Raw genomic sequence first — 13,704 nt, 5'->3', positions numbered from 1 at the left:
CTGCCCAAGCTAAAACCAGAAACATTTGGACCTTTGTGAAGTATTATGCCCAAGCTAATAAGCCATGCTTGGATGCAGTGCTACCCAAATGCTGCTACATTGGTCTCCGGGCCCTGAGCCAGCATGCTTGCAGTGCAGTGCATTAGATAGAGGAGTATGGGCTTAGGGCTACAGCAGAAACTGCTGCTCCTTTGCCTTGGTGAACAGGCACTGTATTCCTCTCTAGTTGCTTCTGCTGAGAGCATTTGGAAACATCTCTGGGGGACTGATTATTTCACCTCAAAGCTTGGCCAAAGTTCCCTATTGCAACATTAGGCAAATGTATAGGTAGATGATTTGTGATTATGACTCATTTTGAGAAGTAAATATATACACACACACACACACACACATATATATATATGTTATTGACCATTTATTTTCTAAGGTGTTCTCGTGTAATACTGCTCTGGTTGAAACTTTCTAGAAACTTAGGAGTTGCAGAATGAAGACTTCCTTCAGCACCCTGATGACCACAGCATGCAACCAGAGATACTGGTGGCACAACTTGAAAGTTTCCAGAAAACTTCAGCTATGATGAATCAAGGACCCAGCTCTGTTCCAGCTGACATTTTGAATATATTTTACTCTAAGGGGAAGGGGTGGTGTTTGTTTTGTTTTGACTGCTTCATTTGGCAGGACCATACATGATAACCAAGCCAAGTCAGATGTCTTTGTTGCTAACATTAACTAGAGTGGCATAACTGACTCACATATCCAACTACCCCAGGACAGAGAAGCTCTGACAATCAGAGACCAAGAACTTTGAAAGAATCTGCAAAAAGCTCAAATGAAGAGGAGGAAAATCACACATAAACGGTGGCTCCATCATGAAATGATAACACAGGAAAAAGACAGCCCAAACAGGGCAAAGAGCCAACCCACACTTGAATTGATAGACATGCATGAACACATAACTGTATGTAAAATTAACTTCTATTGTCAACTTTTTTTTTTTTTTTTTTTTTTTTTTTTTTTTTGGTAGAAAGAGTTTTAGTTAATTTATAAGGCTGTACACATTGCCAGTTTGGAAACACAAAGTAGTTATTCACTATTTTTCTAGGGCTGGGCAAAGGGCAGTATTTATTAGGTGTAGTGTCTGACAAAGCCTTTAGTGCTGTTAATCATACCAGCTTCCTTGATATATTAAGGTTATTAGGACTTAACTAGGTAAAGATGCACATGTTGCTAAGTGAATCACCTTCTACCTGTCTAATGGAAACCAAGTGTTGATTTAAGTGGAGTCATCTGTTTAAAAGAGCAAGAGAAAGAAATTGAAATAAACCCAAGATTAACAGATGTTGCAGAAGGGTCAGTGTTGAGCGAGCAATGTTGTATTCAAGACTTTCAAAATAAAAACGTACGGGAATATTTAAACTCACTTGAATATTTCTCTCTGCTTGACTGTGTAAATTTAGCATTTAATACAATTTGTTTGGTTTTAAATATTACATGCATAATTATCTGTATGTAGGACAGTTTCTGTGTCATGCAAGCATGTTCTTTTCTCTCCACCCCTGGGCTCTGTGGCTAGGAAATGATGTTAGAACATTAATTTCTGGATGATTTAAAATCTACTGTCTAAAACAGTCCCAGTACATTTATATTGGCTGGGTTGTCTGGTTTATATGTTTATATATGCTGTTCTCAAGTATTGGACGGTTTTAATATTAATGGACTATGATTATGTTGAACACCACACTGGCCAATATAACTATTCAGAACTAGAGGGGCTTTTAAACACAATAACAAAAAGGAATGCTGATTTGTGGTTGAAGTCCCAGACACAGTTTAAATTAAATTCCTGGCTGTGCCACAGATGCCACTGTGATTTCTTGAGCAAGTTGCTTCCTGTACCTTAGCTGTAAAAGAGGGAAACAGCATTTTCTTTTTCCCTTCCTTTCTCTATTTTGTATGTTTAGTCTGTCACAGCGGGAGCTCTTATGCTGTGATGAATATAATGAAGATACCACAAAAAAAGGTTCATTCTAAAGGGAGGTAGCTCATCAGACTCTTATGCCCATGGCATACAAGGGCAATCACACTGTCAGGCCGGGCCGCTGGCTGCCTGCTGGAGCTGACCTGGTGTGTAACATCAGTTAACTGGGGGTAGAAAGAGAACCTATGATAGGGGTTCAAACTGCCCATCTCAAACTGCTGAAGCAGTGGGATACTTTTAAAAAGTGTAAAATGCATGATCATATTTGTCCTGGAATTTTAGAGAAATAATGTGAAACTTGATTTAGCAATGATATTGAAAGATGAATTGTGGTTTTGTCCCAGCCCATGGGTAAGATGCAAAAGCAGAGAAGAATGACTATAATTGTCATCTAGGTTTATGAGCTCTAGGAGGGATATACTTTGAACGAGGTGTTTGTATTTTATTATTATTATTTTTTTTTTTTTTTACTGATTACTGGTTTTCTTCTTATCTTCCTGCTGACTCCCATCGCCCTAAATAGGAGTCAGACAGAGAAGGCTGGCTCCACTTTTTTTCATACAACCTAAGCAGCACAGGATATCTGCATTTAGCATTTTCTATTTTGAAGGACTGGGGGGCAGGTAAGGTGACAGAAGGTGTGGTCTTTGCATCTCTGTAGGAAAGGGAGCATACCTTCCTTCACTCTGAAGTTTTTCCAGGAGCTGAAAAGACTCCAACCTGAAAAGACTACAGCCTGAATAGAGTCCTTTCAACCTCATGCATTTTTCCTCCCTGATATTCAACTGCAAATGAAAATAAAATATTTTAATTCCACTGAGATCACTCTAACAACAGATCTTTGACAAGGAAGAATTTCAACTTTGACATATCTAACTTCAGCAGGGGTTCACCCTTCCGTATTAAAACTGAAATTAGCCATTTATACATTCGGATACCTTTTTGGTTGCTTATCTGCAACATGAAAACACACAAACACAAAACAAAAGTAGAGATGGTTTTAGTGTTATAGCTTTCCTTAAACCCGTACAAAAGACAAATAGAAGTCTTCTGTGTTCACATGGGTTCATTCAGATCCCTTTTCTGTGATCTGCTCCACAGAGTACTTACCCCTTACAACTGGTCCTCGTTCTCTCTCAGCATATCCCTATTCCACATCAAATGTAAACAGTCTAGTCAGAAGAATGATGGAGCCTAAGTTTCAAATCTTGTTGGGTTTATCTTTGAAATGCCAGGCAAAACAGGCCTTATGTGGTTTAATAAAAAGACTGAGTCATCTCAGTTTGCAGGCCTTACATCCCCTGGTATACCTACGCAAATATAAGCCCAAACACCTGATCCCAAAGCCAGCAACTGTGCTGAGGGCTGATTAAAAGATTATCAAATAATAAGTCATTATTTCATTACTCCAACTTTTTCCTGGAATTACTAGATTTTGTTGGATACACTGCATGTTAGCTACAATTCCTCTAGGATTTCTGCTCTTAATAAGCAAGTAGATCACAAGCATGCACTCATTGTCAGTGTCACGAATTCAAAAGTCAGCAGTCAGACTCCATGCCAAGAAGAAATCCATGAGATAAAAAAACTATATAACACTTCATGGGCATTTGTAAAAGTTTACCCTCTGCTTTCAGCATCATGCTTCCCAGCTACTGTCTGCATCCTGAAGCATTTGAAATTTGGGGTGAAATCAACAACTGACAGAGGAAATTTACTCTTTCATAGTAGCGACAGGACCCGCGGGAACGGGGTTAAGCTGAGGCAGGGGAAATTTAGGCTTGACATCAGGAGGGGGTTCTTCACAGAGAGGGTGGTTGCACACTGGAACAGGCTCCCCAGGGAAGTGGTCACTGCACCGAGCCTGACTGAATTTAAGAAGAGATTGGACTGTGCACTTAGTCACATGGTCTGTACTTTTGGGTAGACCTGTGCGGTGTCAAGAGTTGGACTTGATGATCCTTAAGGGTCCCTTCCAACTCAGGATATTCTATGATGATTCTATGATTTTACTTCAACTTTTTTACCTTTATTAAAATATTTAAAGGAGTATCACAGATAACTTTGTGTGACTGAATGACCAGAGCTTAATTAGCCATTGCTTGTGAACCACCTTCAGTCACTATTCTCCAGTCACTATTCTCTAGAGTAAATTTAATATTTGTCTTGCCTTATTTTACAGGGATGAGAGTCTACACACCCAATTTCTGCAAAAGAAATGATGAGCTGACACTTATTAAGATGCAATTGCCTCACCATCCATAGCTGCCTTTATATTTAGATGCTACTTGGTGTTTTTGTTTTGTTTTAATATAAGCCGTTTACTGTGATCTAAGAGCTGACTCTTCAGAAACAGACAATACAACATCATGACAGCCTGTAAGATTGCTCTGTAGGCCAGGTCTGCAACTATATAAGAGTTGCTGCACTTAGATAATATAAGGTTATATATATATAAATAGTACTCAACTCTGAGTATATTAAACATTTCCAAAATGAATGCAAAAATAGATTGTTTTCATTTGTGTTGCAGTAGGATTTTCAAACAGATTAAATTAATGCTAACAAATAAATGCAAGTGAAGCCTATTCCAAAGACCTTACAATCTTCAAGGTATCAAGGTATAGTGCTGCAAAAGTCACAGGAATCTCCTCTGTGCAGACGCAGGGGTCTGCTTTCATGGCCTTCATAAAGCAGATCAGGTCTAAGACCCTGTACAGAAACATTCAGCTGCAGGGGGCTGTATGGGTGACCAAATCCAGTAGGAAGCAGCTGTGTACAACAACAATACATAAAGGGGCTATCCTAAGTATTCTCTCCCCCAGGTATCTTGTTTCTAGTGGCAGGTTTGGAGCAGAGTCTTAAATATAGGGTGTAAGAAAAATAGAGTGCAAGAAAGCACATTTATATAAAAGCATGCTTTTCCTTGTTTACCAGCTCACCACTGACTTCTGTTCAAAGCACTTGCTAGAGTTTACATACAGACATCCTGTTTAATAATACTCAAGTGAGCCCTTCTCCATGACTTTGCCTAATCTCTCTCTCAGTTTGTTTCTATTCTGGCTACCAAAAATTCTGGCAGCAGTGAATGCAACAAGTAATTGTTTTTTGCATTCATTTTTAGCATGTATGTCTGAGAATTTTATTTCACTGTTGCAGGGGGGATGGATAGCATCAGGTACTGGCGATGGAAATCTAGAGGGTTTTCTTTGTTTACCCACTGAAATATTATCGGACTGGTGAGAGAGAAGCTATTAAAATTTTAAGGCTGCCTAATGAGCTAGATTGATGAAGGATGGGCTTAGTTGTAGTCCAATTTATAGAAAACGGGCATCCTCCATAACAAAGTCCAGCACTGAAATTGCTTCCGTATGCTTGTACTTCAGCATCTGGAAAAAGACTAAGGATTAAATTAATAGGGATACTTAATCTTCCATATGCCTCTTAATATTCCTCTGCATCCCCCAGGCTATTACTTCTGCATTACTGCAAGAACTATGTACAAGATTAGTAACTGATCAGTTGGTTGTTTCAATTTTTACCTATTTTGCATCTCTTTTAAAATATCCGTTCAAAACCATAGTTTTAGTTTTGTTTGTAGCTATCAGAAAGGGCAATCCTCACATATCTATTTTGAATATTGGCAGATTCCACAACTTGAACTTCTCAGCACATGTTCAGCCTGTAAAATACTGAGTATTTCCATGCCAGACCCATTCCAACACTGTCTCCTTCCAATTTATGGCTCGCTGAAGGCTCTAAACAGGGCTTCCAGCACTGACCAGAAAATCAGAAGATGGTTGTTTTTCATTCTTTCACCATCAATTTTCAGCATCATTATTCAATTAAAAATAAAGCCAAAATTTCCCTGTCAATTTCATACTGATATGAATGAATGCTATCATTAGTCAAGGCTACATATATAAGTATTTTAATAGAAGTTTGCCTTTAAAGTGTGCACTAATTCTTATGTTACACCAGGAAGCACACTAACTGCTACCACAGACTACAAAATGACATAAAAATATAGACAAAAAAAGGCACCAAGGGTAATCATAAGTTAAGTAAAGCAGATATTTCCTGGAAAATTGATATATGAGCCACACACTAAGAATTCTTCTAGGTAAACAAGCTATCAATATGAAACCTGGTACTTCTGAACCCAGAGGAAATAGGTGAGATAATATTTTAATATTTTCCTAAATAGAATGTAAAATTATCTAATGTGTGCTCTTAGTATTGAAAACATGGAAAATAGAATATCCTTAAGCTACGCAAACAAACAAACAAAAAAGCCCACTTTAGTCCATCAGCCCACAAAGCACTTGCAAAGCACTGAAAAGGAAATGTTTCTAGGACAAAATCTCACAGCTAATGCTAGTATATACCGACACCACAACAAGCGGCAGGACAGCAAGCGAGGTAAGCATTAAATTTTAACTTCTCTGCAGTTTATGTCTGCAAACCACAATTGCCAGAGCTCAGATTCTACCAAGATAGCAGGTCATACCCTTAGTGCTGGAATGGTAATGAGCAATTAATCCCTCAGTTTTCATATTCATTCAAGGAATAAGGCCTTCACTTTCATTTGTATGGAAACGCTCATCTCAAATACTTGCAAATGACCAACACAACCCAATACTTGGAGATTACACAGATTCACTGTGAAATTCATCTGCAATATGTAACTTCGGTTCATATAGTTTTGAACAAATCAATAGGAGAATTAGATATGAAACCTTTTTCAATGGGGAACAATAGTTGATCTGATAGGGATTGCAGGAGAGAGACAAACCAGTAAAAAATATTAACTGGACCTAGACATATCAATGACCATTCTGATCAGCTGTATCATGTTTAACAAGGTGTCAGCCCAGCTCTTTTCTAATACAACTATGGACAGAATCAATGCTTTGGTGAAAGAATTACAGAAAATGATTTAGCCAGAAGAAAATGTTACATGACGTATATAAACGTTGCAAGTTACAGGTCTCCAGCACTTTTTGAAAGCCACCTCAGATGTGTTGTACTTATCTCTCCTTTAAAGTTCCATACTCAGCACTCAATCAAAAACACATCAAATATATACCATATAATTACAGTTTTACTGAACACAGGACCTATACATCTAAACAATCAAAGACATCATAGATGGAAGACAGCAAACTCAACTAGCACAACCAGAACTCAGACAAATTATACATACAAGAGAACAGACAGTTTTGTTTTTAATTCAGTTTTGGTTTTCTAGAGCAGTTCAGATTTCCAGTAAGCAGCTCAAGAAGCACAATAGCATCTATTTTAGGGTTGATGCTTTCACAATAGATTTGTTTTTAACTGATTAAAAAGTGGTTTAATCTGCATATACAGTAAAAATGAAAAAGTGAAATGATTCTCTCTTTGCTGCTACACCGCATGTTTGAACTTCTATATGCTGCTCTATAGATATGTACTACTCAGAAGGAGGGTTCATGTTTTCAAAAAAGAACATGCAAAATGTGCATATGCTTGCAATAAATATTCTCTTGCAGAACTGTTGGACTTGCATTATTGCTCTCACTACTACATACCTTCTGTTTAAACAGAAATTTCCATTAAAATCTCTACAACTTAAAATTTAGCAGTAGAGAGTATTACTCTGAATGTTCCCTGTAATTCAAAAATACTATTATAAGATGTTAATGGTGACCTTGCTAATGCTGATATTAATAACTGCGCTTACTGTCAGGTACAAGCACATTTCTGAGCATGTAGAAAAGACACCTGGAAAACCACTTTGGATTGCTATAACTGTTCCATAAAGTCAAATTTTAAAAAGTGCCCAAATAATTGCAGAAGGTTAAGTCCTATTTTAAAACAACTTAATGGAGAATAGAGCTTAACCTTCTCTTCTCAGAAATACATATACGTATAATACACACACATACTTATTTGGAAACCTGAATTCTGTTATTCTGCTCCAGAAGGTAAACAGGCAGGACTTACTGATACATGTGGGAATCTGATACATAGGCACAACAGACTGTCAAAAGTCCAGAGACCATCAGTTTTTGCCCTCACTGAGTATTTTCAATGATTTTCTACAGTGCCCCTGTACAAGACTGAATTATCCAAGGGCAGCCAAGCAGTAAGGCCACCTGACTACCTGCAAAGTGCAAGCCAGGCCTTTTATATACAAATTAATGATCAGCAAAAGTCTGAAAAGGAGCAGATTATTCTAAAAAGTTAGCATTATAGTCATTTTTAGTCAAGATCACATTAAAGCAGAAAAAAAGAGGAGATGTAGCATGCAGCAGTTCTCAAGTGCACTGTGGACTTGTTCCTGGATCAAGCTCCTGGGCACACCCTATATTAAACCACTGGCATGCAGTGGTCTCTGCATGTGGATTAACAGTGGCGTGCACACACAGCTGTGCATATCTGGAAAACTGTTTTTGATTTTGACTTTGGTAGCAAGCCAACAGTGGCCAGGTTTCTTGAGGGTAGGTTGAACAGCCATTTACAGATGTTTCAGGATAAAAAGAGAGAAGGCTGGTCACCGCAAATAAATTGATTTGATGCTCTAATCCTGCTCAGCTACATTCTCTGAGGGACCAGATCAGCACTACATGCACGAACTTGGACAACTGCTACTTAGTGGGGTTTATGAGGCCAGTCTGGGCGCTGCACTAAGGCGGATGCATACCTTCTGGACCACAGCTGGCTGCTACCCAGACAGACCAGGGCATGGGCACAACCACTGCCTGCAACTGCCTGTGCTCAGCCATGGCAATACACCTTTAAAGAAAATAGCACTTGGCCTTCTTGGCTTTTTAAGCAACAGAGAACGGTAGTGAAATCTAAATATGCTGTGGTTACATACTGGATTGTGATTTTTCTCATCGAGTCGTATCAGGTTGTGCAGTCTCCAGTTACATATACAAAAACACCTTTGCAGCTGCTTGCCAAAATAAAAAAGTTCTACAGGAAGGAATCTGCAGGAAGGTTCCTGCCACCTGGATTCATCCCCCTGGCATTTACATATTAGGAAACAATCTTTAATTGTATTACAAGACCAATGTTTTACTCAGTGCACAGGATCACAAGATTAATAGAGCCTACATACTGGTATATTAACAGGTTTTCTCATTTTCCCCAAAGATTTTAAAAGTATTACTAGCGATACAGCTTCATGTTTAAAAAAAAAAAAAAAAAAAAAAAAAAAAGGATATGGAAGTGGTTTTCTGCTTAAACCCCCCCCCCCCCAAATAAACACGTTTCTAGACTTAAGACTTAAAAGAAGGCAAAACTTTTTTTTTCTCCCCCGATTTCAATACATGGAAGTTCAGATTTGTGCCATAAAGCATCATAATTCCTGTCAATAACTTGTGTTTGAACATTTTATTTTAAAAACTTCCTTTTCAAGTGTTGTCTCCTGTGTACTGCCAGCCATGCATATGCCTTGAGAGCGTGTTTGTTTGTCTCACTATGACATGTAGAAAAGCTTTCAAAGAGTGACAGGATGTCCCAGCCATGATTAGATATTCCTGAAGACAGAATTAACTTTATTTGTAGAAACTTCTCAACTCAAAATCCACCTCCACAAAAGCCTACGGGAATGGACCTAAAATGAAACTGGATTCTGCCTCTGTGATGTGCTTGTAACAGATCCTGGGCCAACAGCAGATGCCCATCAACAGAAGCACCCAAAAGTTTCATAAACTTGCCTTTTCTTTGATTTTCTGATGATGCAAAGGATTTCAATGCTAAACAGCACAGCATCACGTGGAAGCTTTCTGGCACAAACTTGTTGTGTTTGCGCACGGCAATTGGAAATTCCTCATATGCAACCTTGCACGAGGCTCAGAGGAAGAGGGAGCCCTGGAGGTTTAGGCTGCTCCCAGTGGCACTTGGAGAGCTCTCCATGAGTGATGAACTACTCTGAGATGCAGAAAGGTGTAATACAGACTTTCTGACATCTTTTTTTTTTTTTTTTTTTTCTTCCCAGCCCTCTGCTGCAGCAAGTGTACTAATAATCACAGATGAAAATCTATTAGAAGAACTCAACTTATTCCTGTGGGATATCATGTACCACATAATTTCCTCCTTGCTGCAGGAGGAGCATCTAAATAATTTCAGAAGGCTACAGCTCATTTTAAAATGTTTGAAAGGATATTTTTCAAACATACAAAGGTGGTTAGAAGCTGCACAGTAGCCTGCGCTGTTGATAATCTATTCTTCAGATGTCCAAGATTCAAAACTATTTCAAAAACTAAATAGGACGCAGCTAAGTGTTTAAAATAGAGAGTCACCTTAAAAACCAGCTGATTTACATACCCTTTACTCACTCGCACTTGCGCTCAGCAAGGGAAGGATTTAATTGTGTGTTGAAATCATCGCATGTACTGTGTACTTTACAGAAAAGAGAAAGGCAGCTTTGAAGATCAAGAATACCAAAAAACTAGCTTTGGCCACCATCTGCAGCTGCAGTAAAAAGGTGATTTCACCAGTTCCAGTGTGCTGTCATGTACACCGTTGTTTGCGTAGTCCAACTGAAATTCTCTATTTTTAGCCTTTCAGCTACTTTCAGATAAAATTCCTGCAGATAGGACTAGCTGTATAGGTCAGATAACATACAGCTCTGAAACCACAGATGACCTCATGCAACTACAAAGAAAGAAGGGTCTGTTACTTAAAACAAGGCTAAAATTTAACCCAGCTATACTAAAATTAAACAGGGAGTGTTTTACAGTCCCATTACAAGACATAAAACAACAGTCACCATAAATTCACAGCGTACTTACTTGTAAGGATGTAAAAAGAGTAATTAATAACCCCCGAGCAGATTATCTCTGAGCCAGCACAACACCAAAACTTTCTCACGCTCACTGAAGATTTTACAAACAGCACTGAGAATCTATTTTAGCTGTCATCTGAGAATTGTTTGCCCAAACTGAAAAGTCATTGTTCCTTGACACTATTCACAAGACATTTTGTCATGTTCCACACTTCTAGTTGACATTAAGGAGATAAAATAAATAAATGTAATCCAAACTTCGTGGAGAAAGCTTCCATTTGTAAGAACACTTACCGGACATAGATCCGAGCAAGCACTGTGCAGTGATTCATCTTTGAGCAAAATGCAGTATGCTCTCCTGTTTTCTACTTCACTCCTCCTGTATGTCACCCTGTATACCAAATGGCACCTGTTCCCCTTAAAATGCCATTTATTTACGATAGATAGAAGTACAGTTCTGAGTAACATCATTCAAGTTTATCCTATGCATTTAAGGAGAAATGCATATGGAATGGACACATCACAAGTGATTCAATACAGATTAGGGTGTTCAGTTTGCATCCATTGGCAAATCTTTCTCTTAACTCTTTTGGTTTGCAGAATATTTGCTGGATGTTTCTTCAGAACAAATTCTTAATGAAGTTATCACACAGTGCAAGTTGTGGAAGAAAGCTGTTTTCCTCAAGATACTTAAAAATATTTCCACTTTCCTTTACACCAACATGGACAAACTTTTTTTTTCTTTTTTATTTTTTTTTAAACAATGACATAGCCTCTACCTGTCATCTTGTCATGTGATTTTTCAAGAACAGCGAACATTGAAATAAGGCGTTACAAGGCACTTAACTGTTAATTCGCAATTATAGAACAAGTCTGATTTTTTCAGGCTTCATGTCACTTGAAAGGAGAAACTCCATTTGTCATGGAGAATGAAAACCAGGACAAAACGAGGTTTACTCTCGCGCTCTCCAAGGAATTGTAGGTGGAGTTATATAAACAACAGAGTCACGATCAAAGGGAAATCTTGGGACTGTAATATACTGAAGTATTAAAGGAACAGAGCCTTTTATCTATTGTGGAGGAAGGAAGTAGAGCATTGAGACATGTGTAACGTATACAATTAAAAATCAAAAAAACAAGTAAATCCCAAGAGACCAAAATCAATTAAAGTATGTTTTTTTTCTTACTCTGTTAAAAGGGCAAGAAAGAACCAAAAATGCAATCCACAACAAAAATTATGTTCCATCACCTCGAAAAGCCAGCCATTCAACTCTATTTTAAGTTGATTTTTTTCCTGCATCATATGAAAAAAGCACTGTTTGATCACAGAACATATCTTTATTCACTGCCAGCCTGAGGCTTACCTTGTCCTCCACTCTGTTCAGCCTGGCACCAATCGTGTTATTTCCTCGATCTTTGCTTTTTTCTGTTGAACAAGAAACATTTTCAAATTAATAAATGGTGTTATAACAAAATAGCAGTAAGCCACAACAGGGTGTGTATAACTAGCCCACCAACGCAGTGTAACTGAATACCTTTGCCAGGCTGGAAGCTTATTTCTTAAAGGCAGGGTTTTTTTAATTATTATTATTTTTATTTTTTATAGCACTAGCCCAAGCCGTGGGTTTTAATAACCCTTAAGTTCTTAAGTTAAAGGCAGGCACTTTCAACCTTTGTTTTATGCTTTAACGCAGGAAAACAAAACTGTTCCCAATTTATTTCATATTTTAATTGCTTTTAGAAACAATTTGACACTACGCAAAAAAAATAAAAAATCTATAGCTTGCTTCAACAATGCACTTGGATAATGTTTTATCTATTTTTCCTTTCTATATACTGTAGAGAAACGTAGGTTTGAAAATGACATTAATACAGTTTTGATTACCCAGACTTGTCACCAGACAAAATCAGTACCTGGCATTCTTTTTCTGTTCTCTTTTCAAAAATATCAAAGCTTTGTGTAAATGTTACTAATTTCACAAGAGCTCTATAACACACCATTTTATTGAAAATAGTGAGTCTCAGAGAGATTAGTTAACATTTTGAAAACTCCAGTGATAGTTGCTTTAAATATTTAAATCAGAACAGCCCTATTTAAAAATATTGATAACTAAACATTATTGTATATTTATGCCTAAACTTCAGATGACATCGGGTTGGATCTTTTTGAAATTTTTGCAACAAAATCAAAAATATTTTTACAAGTATTTTCCACAAATTCCTCATCGGATTAACTGTAGACACCTCTCCTTCATAGTAACTTACCTGAGACGGAGATAAAAAGAGATGGCTTTCCTATAGATTGGTCCAACCTGTAAACAAAGAAGAATCATTTTTAGTTTTTATCATCCTGAAGTGGCATCTTCACCTTTTCTAGCTGGAATGGAGAGACCTCCTCACAAAGAAGCAGCACAAAGGTAAAAAAAAAAAAAAAAAAAAAAAAAAAAAAAAAAAAAAAGTTGTGGTTTGTACTGTAAGTGAAGCAGTTACTTTGGACTAAGAATAGTTTGAAATTAAAAAACGACAACAAAAAATAATTAAACTTAGATTGGCATTCAGCTTTTTAACCACTGTGAAGTTTTATAGTGTCCACTGTTTTTCCAGGTGGAACTGCATCATTGTTTCCACTTTTCCTTGGTCTACTATAGCTTACTTACAGCATTCATCTGTTGTCTCTTTGTTTACTCTTAAGTAAACAAACCTGCTATGAGAGCAGGTGATGGTATTTCACTCTGTATGTACACAGCCCATAACATTAAGGGCTTATGGCCTACAGTCAGAGCAAGCTGGGACTGAGGCAATACATGCAAGTATAATGCAAATAGTAAGTCACAAACATCAGATTTTTAAGCAATCTGCCTTTTCCTTCATCTGTAAAAACAGAATATTACTTGAATGCTATTTTTGTATTCTGTACACTTCCACAGCCATGCCAATACAGCACTTATAA

The 13,704-nt window shown here is 37.6% G+C and overlaps 1 protein-coding gene across 8 annotated transcripts in view; it reads right to left on the bottom strand.

The window, feature by feature from the left end:
* The window catches only part of KCNQ1 (potassium voltage-gated channel subfamily Q member 1), a 408,405-nt gene that overhangs the window by 92,240 nt on the left and 302,461 nt on the right, over positions 1-13,704 (bottom strand). For 7 of the 8 annotated variants that reach the window (XM_072038533.1, XM_027458507.3, XM_072038534.1 and 4 more), the window contains 2 exons: positions 13,020-13,066; positions 12,119-12,180 (listed from right to left, as the gene is read on the bottom strand). In XM_072038533.1, coding sequence (XP_071894634.1) covers positions 12,119-12,180; positions 13,020-13,066 — 109 coding nt within the window. Of the gene's footprint in view, positions 1-11,484; positions 11,825-12,118; positions 12,181-13,019; positions 13,067-13,704 lie in introns of those variants that run through there. The other variant, XM_072038532.1, reaches the window with a different exon arrangement.

Source organism: Anas platyrhynchos, chromosome 5 (genome assembly GCF_047663525.1).
Source record: "Anas platyrhynchos isolate ZD024472 breed Pekin duck chromosome 5, IASCAAS_PekinDuck_T2T, whole genome shotgun sequence".
Taxonomy (NCBI): domain Eukaryota; kingdom Metazoa; phylum Chordata; class Aves; order Anseriformes; family Anatidae; genus Anas; species Anas platyrhynchos.
This window is presented reverse-complemented; position numbering and strand designations above follow the sequence as displayed.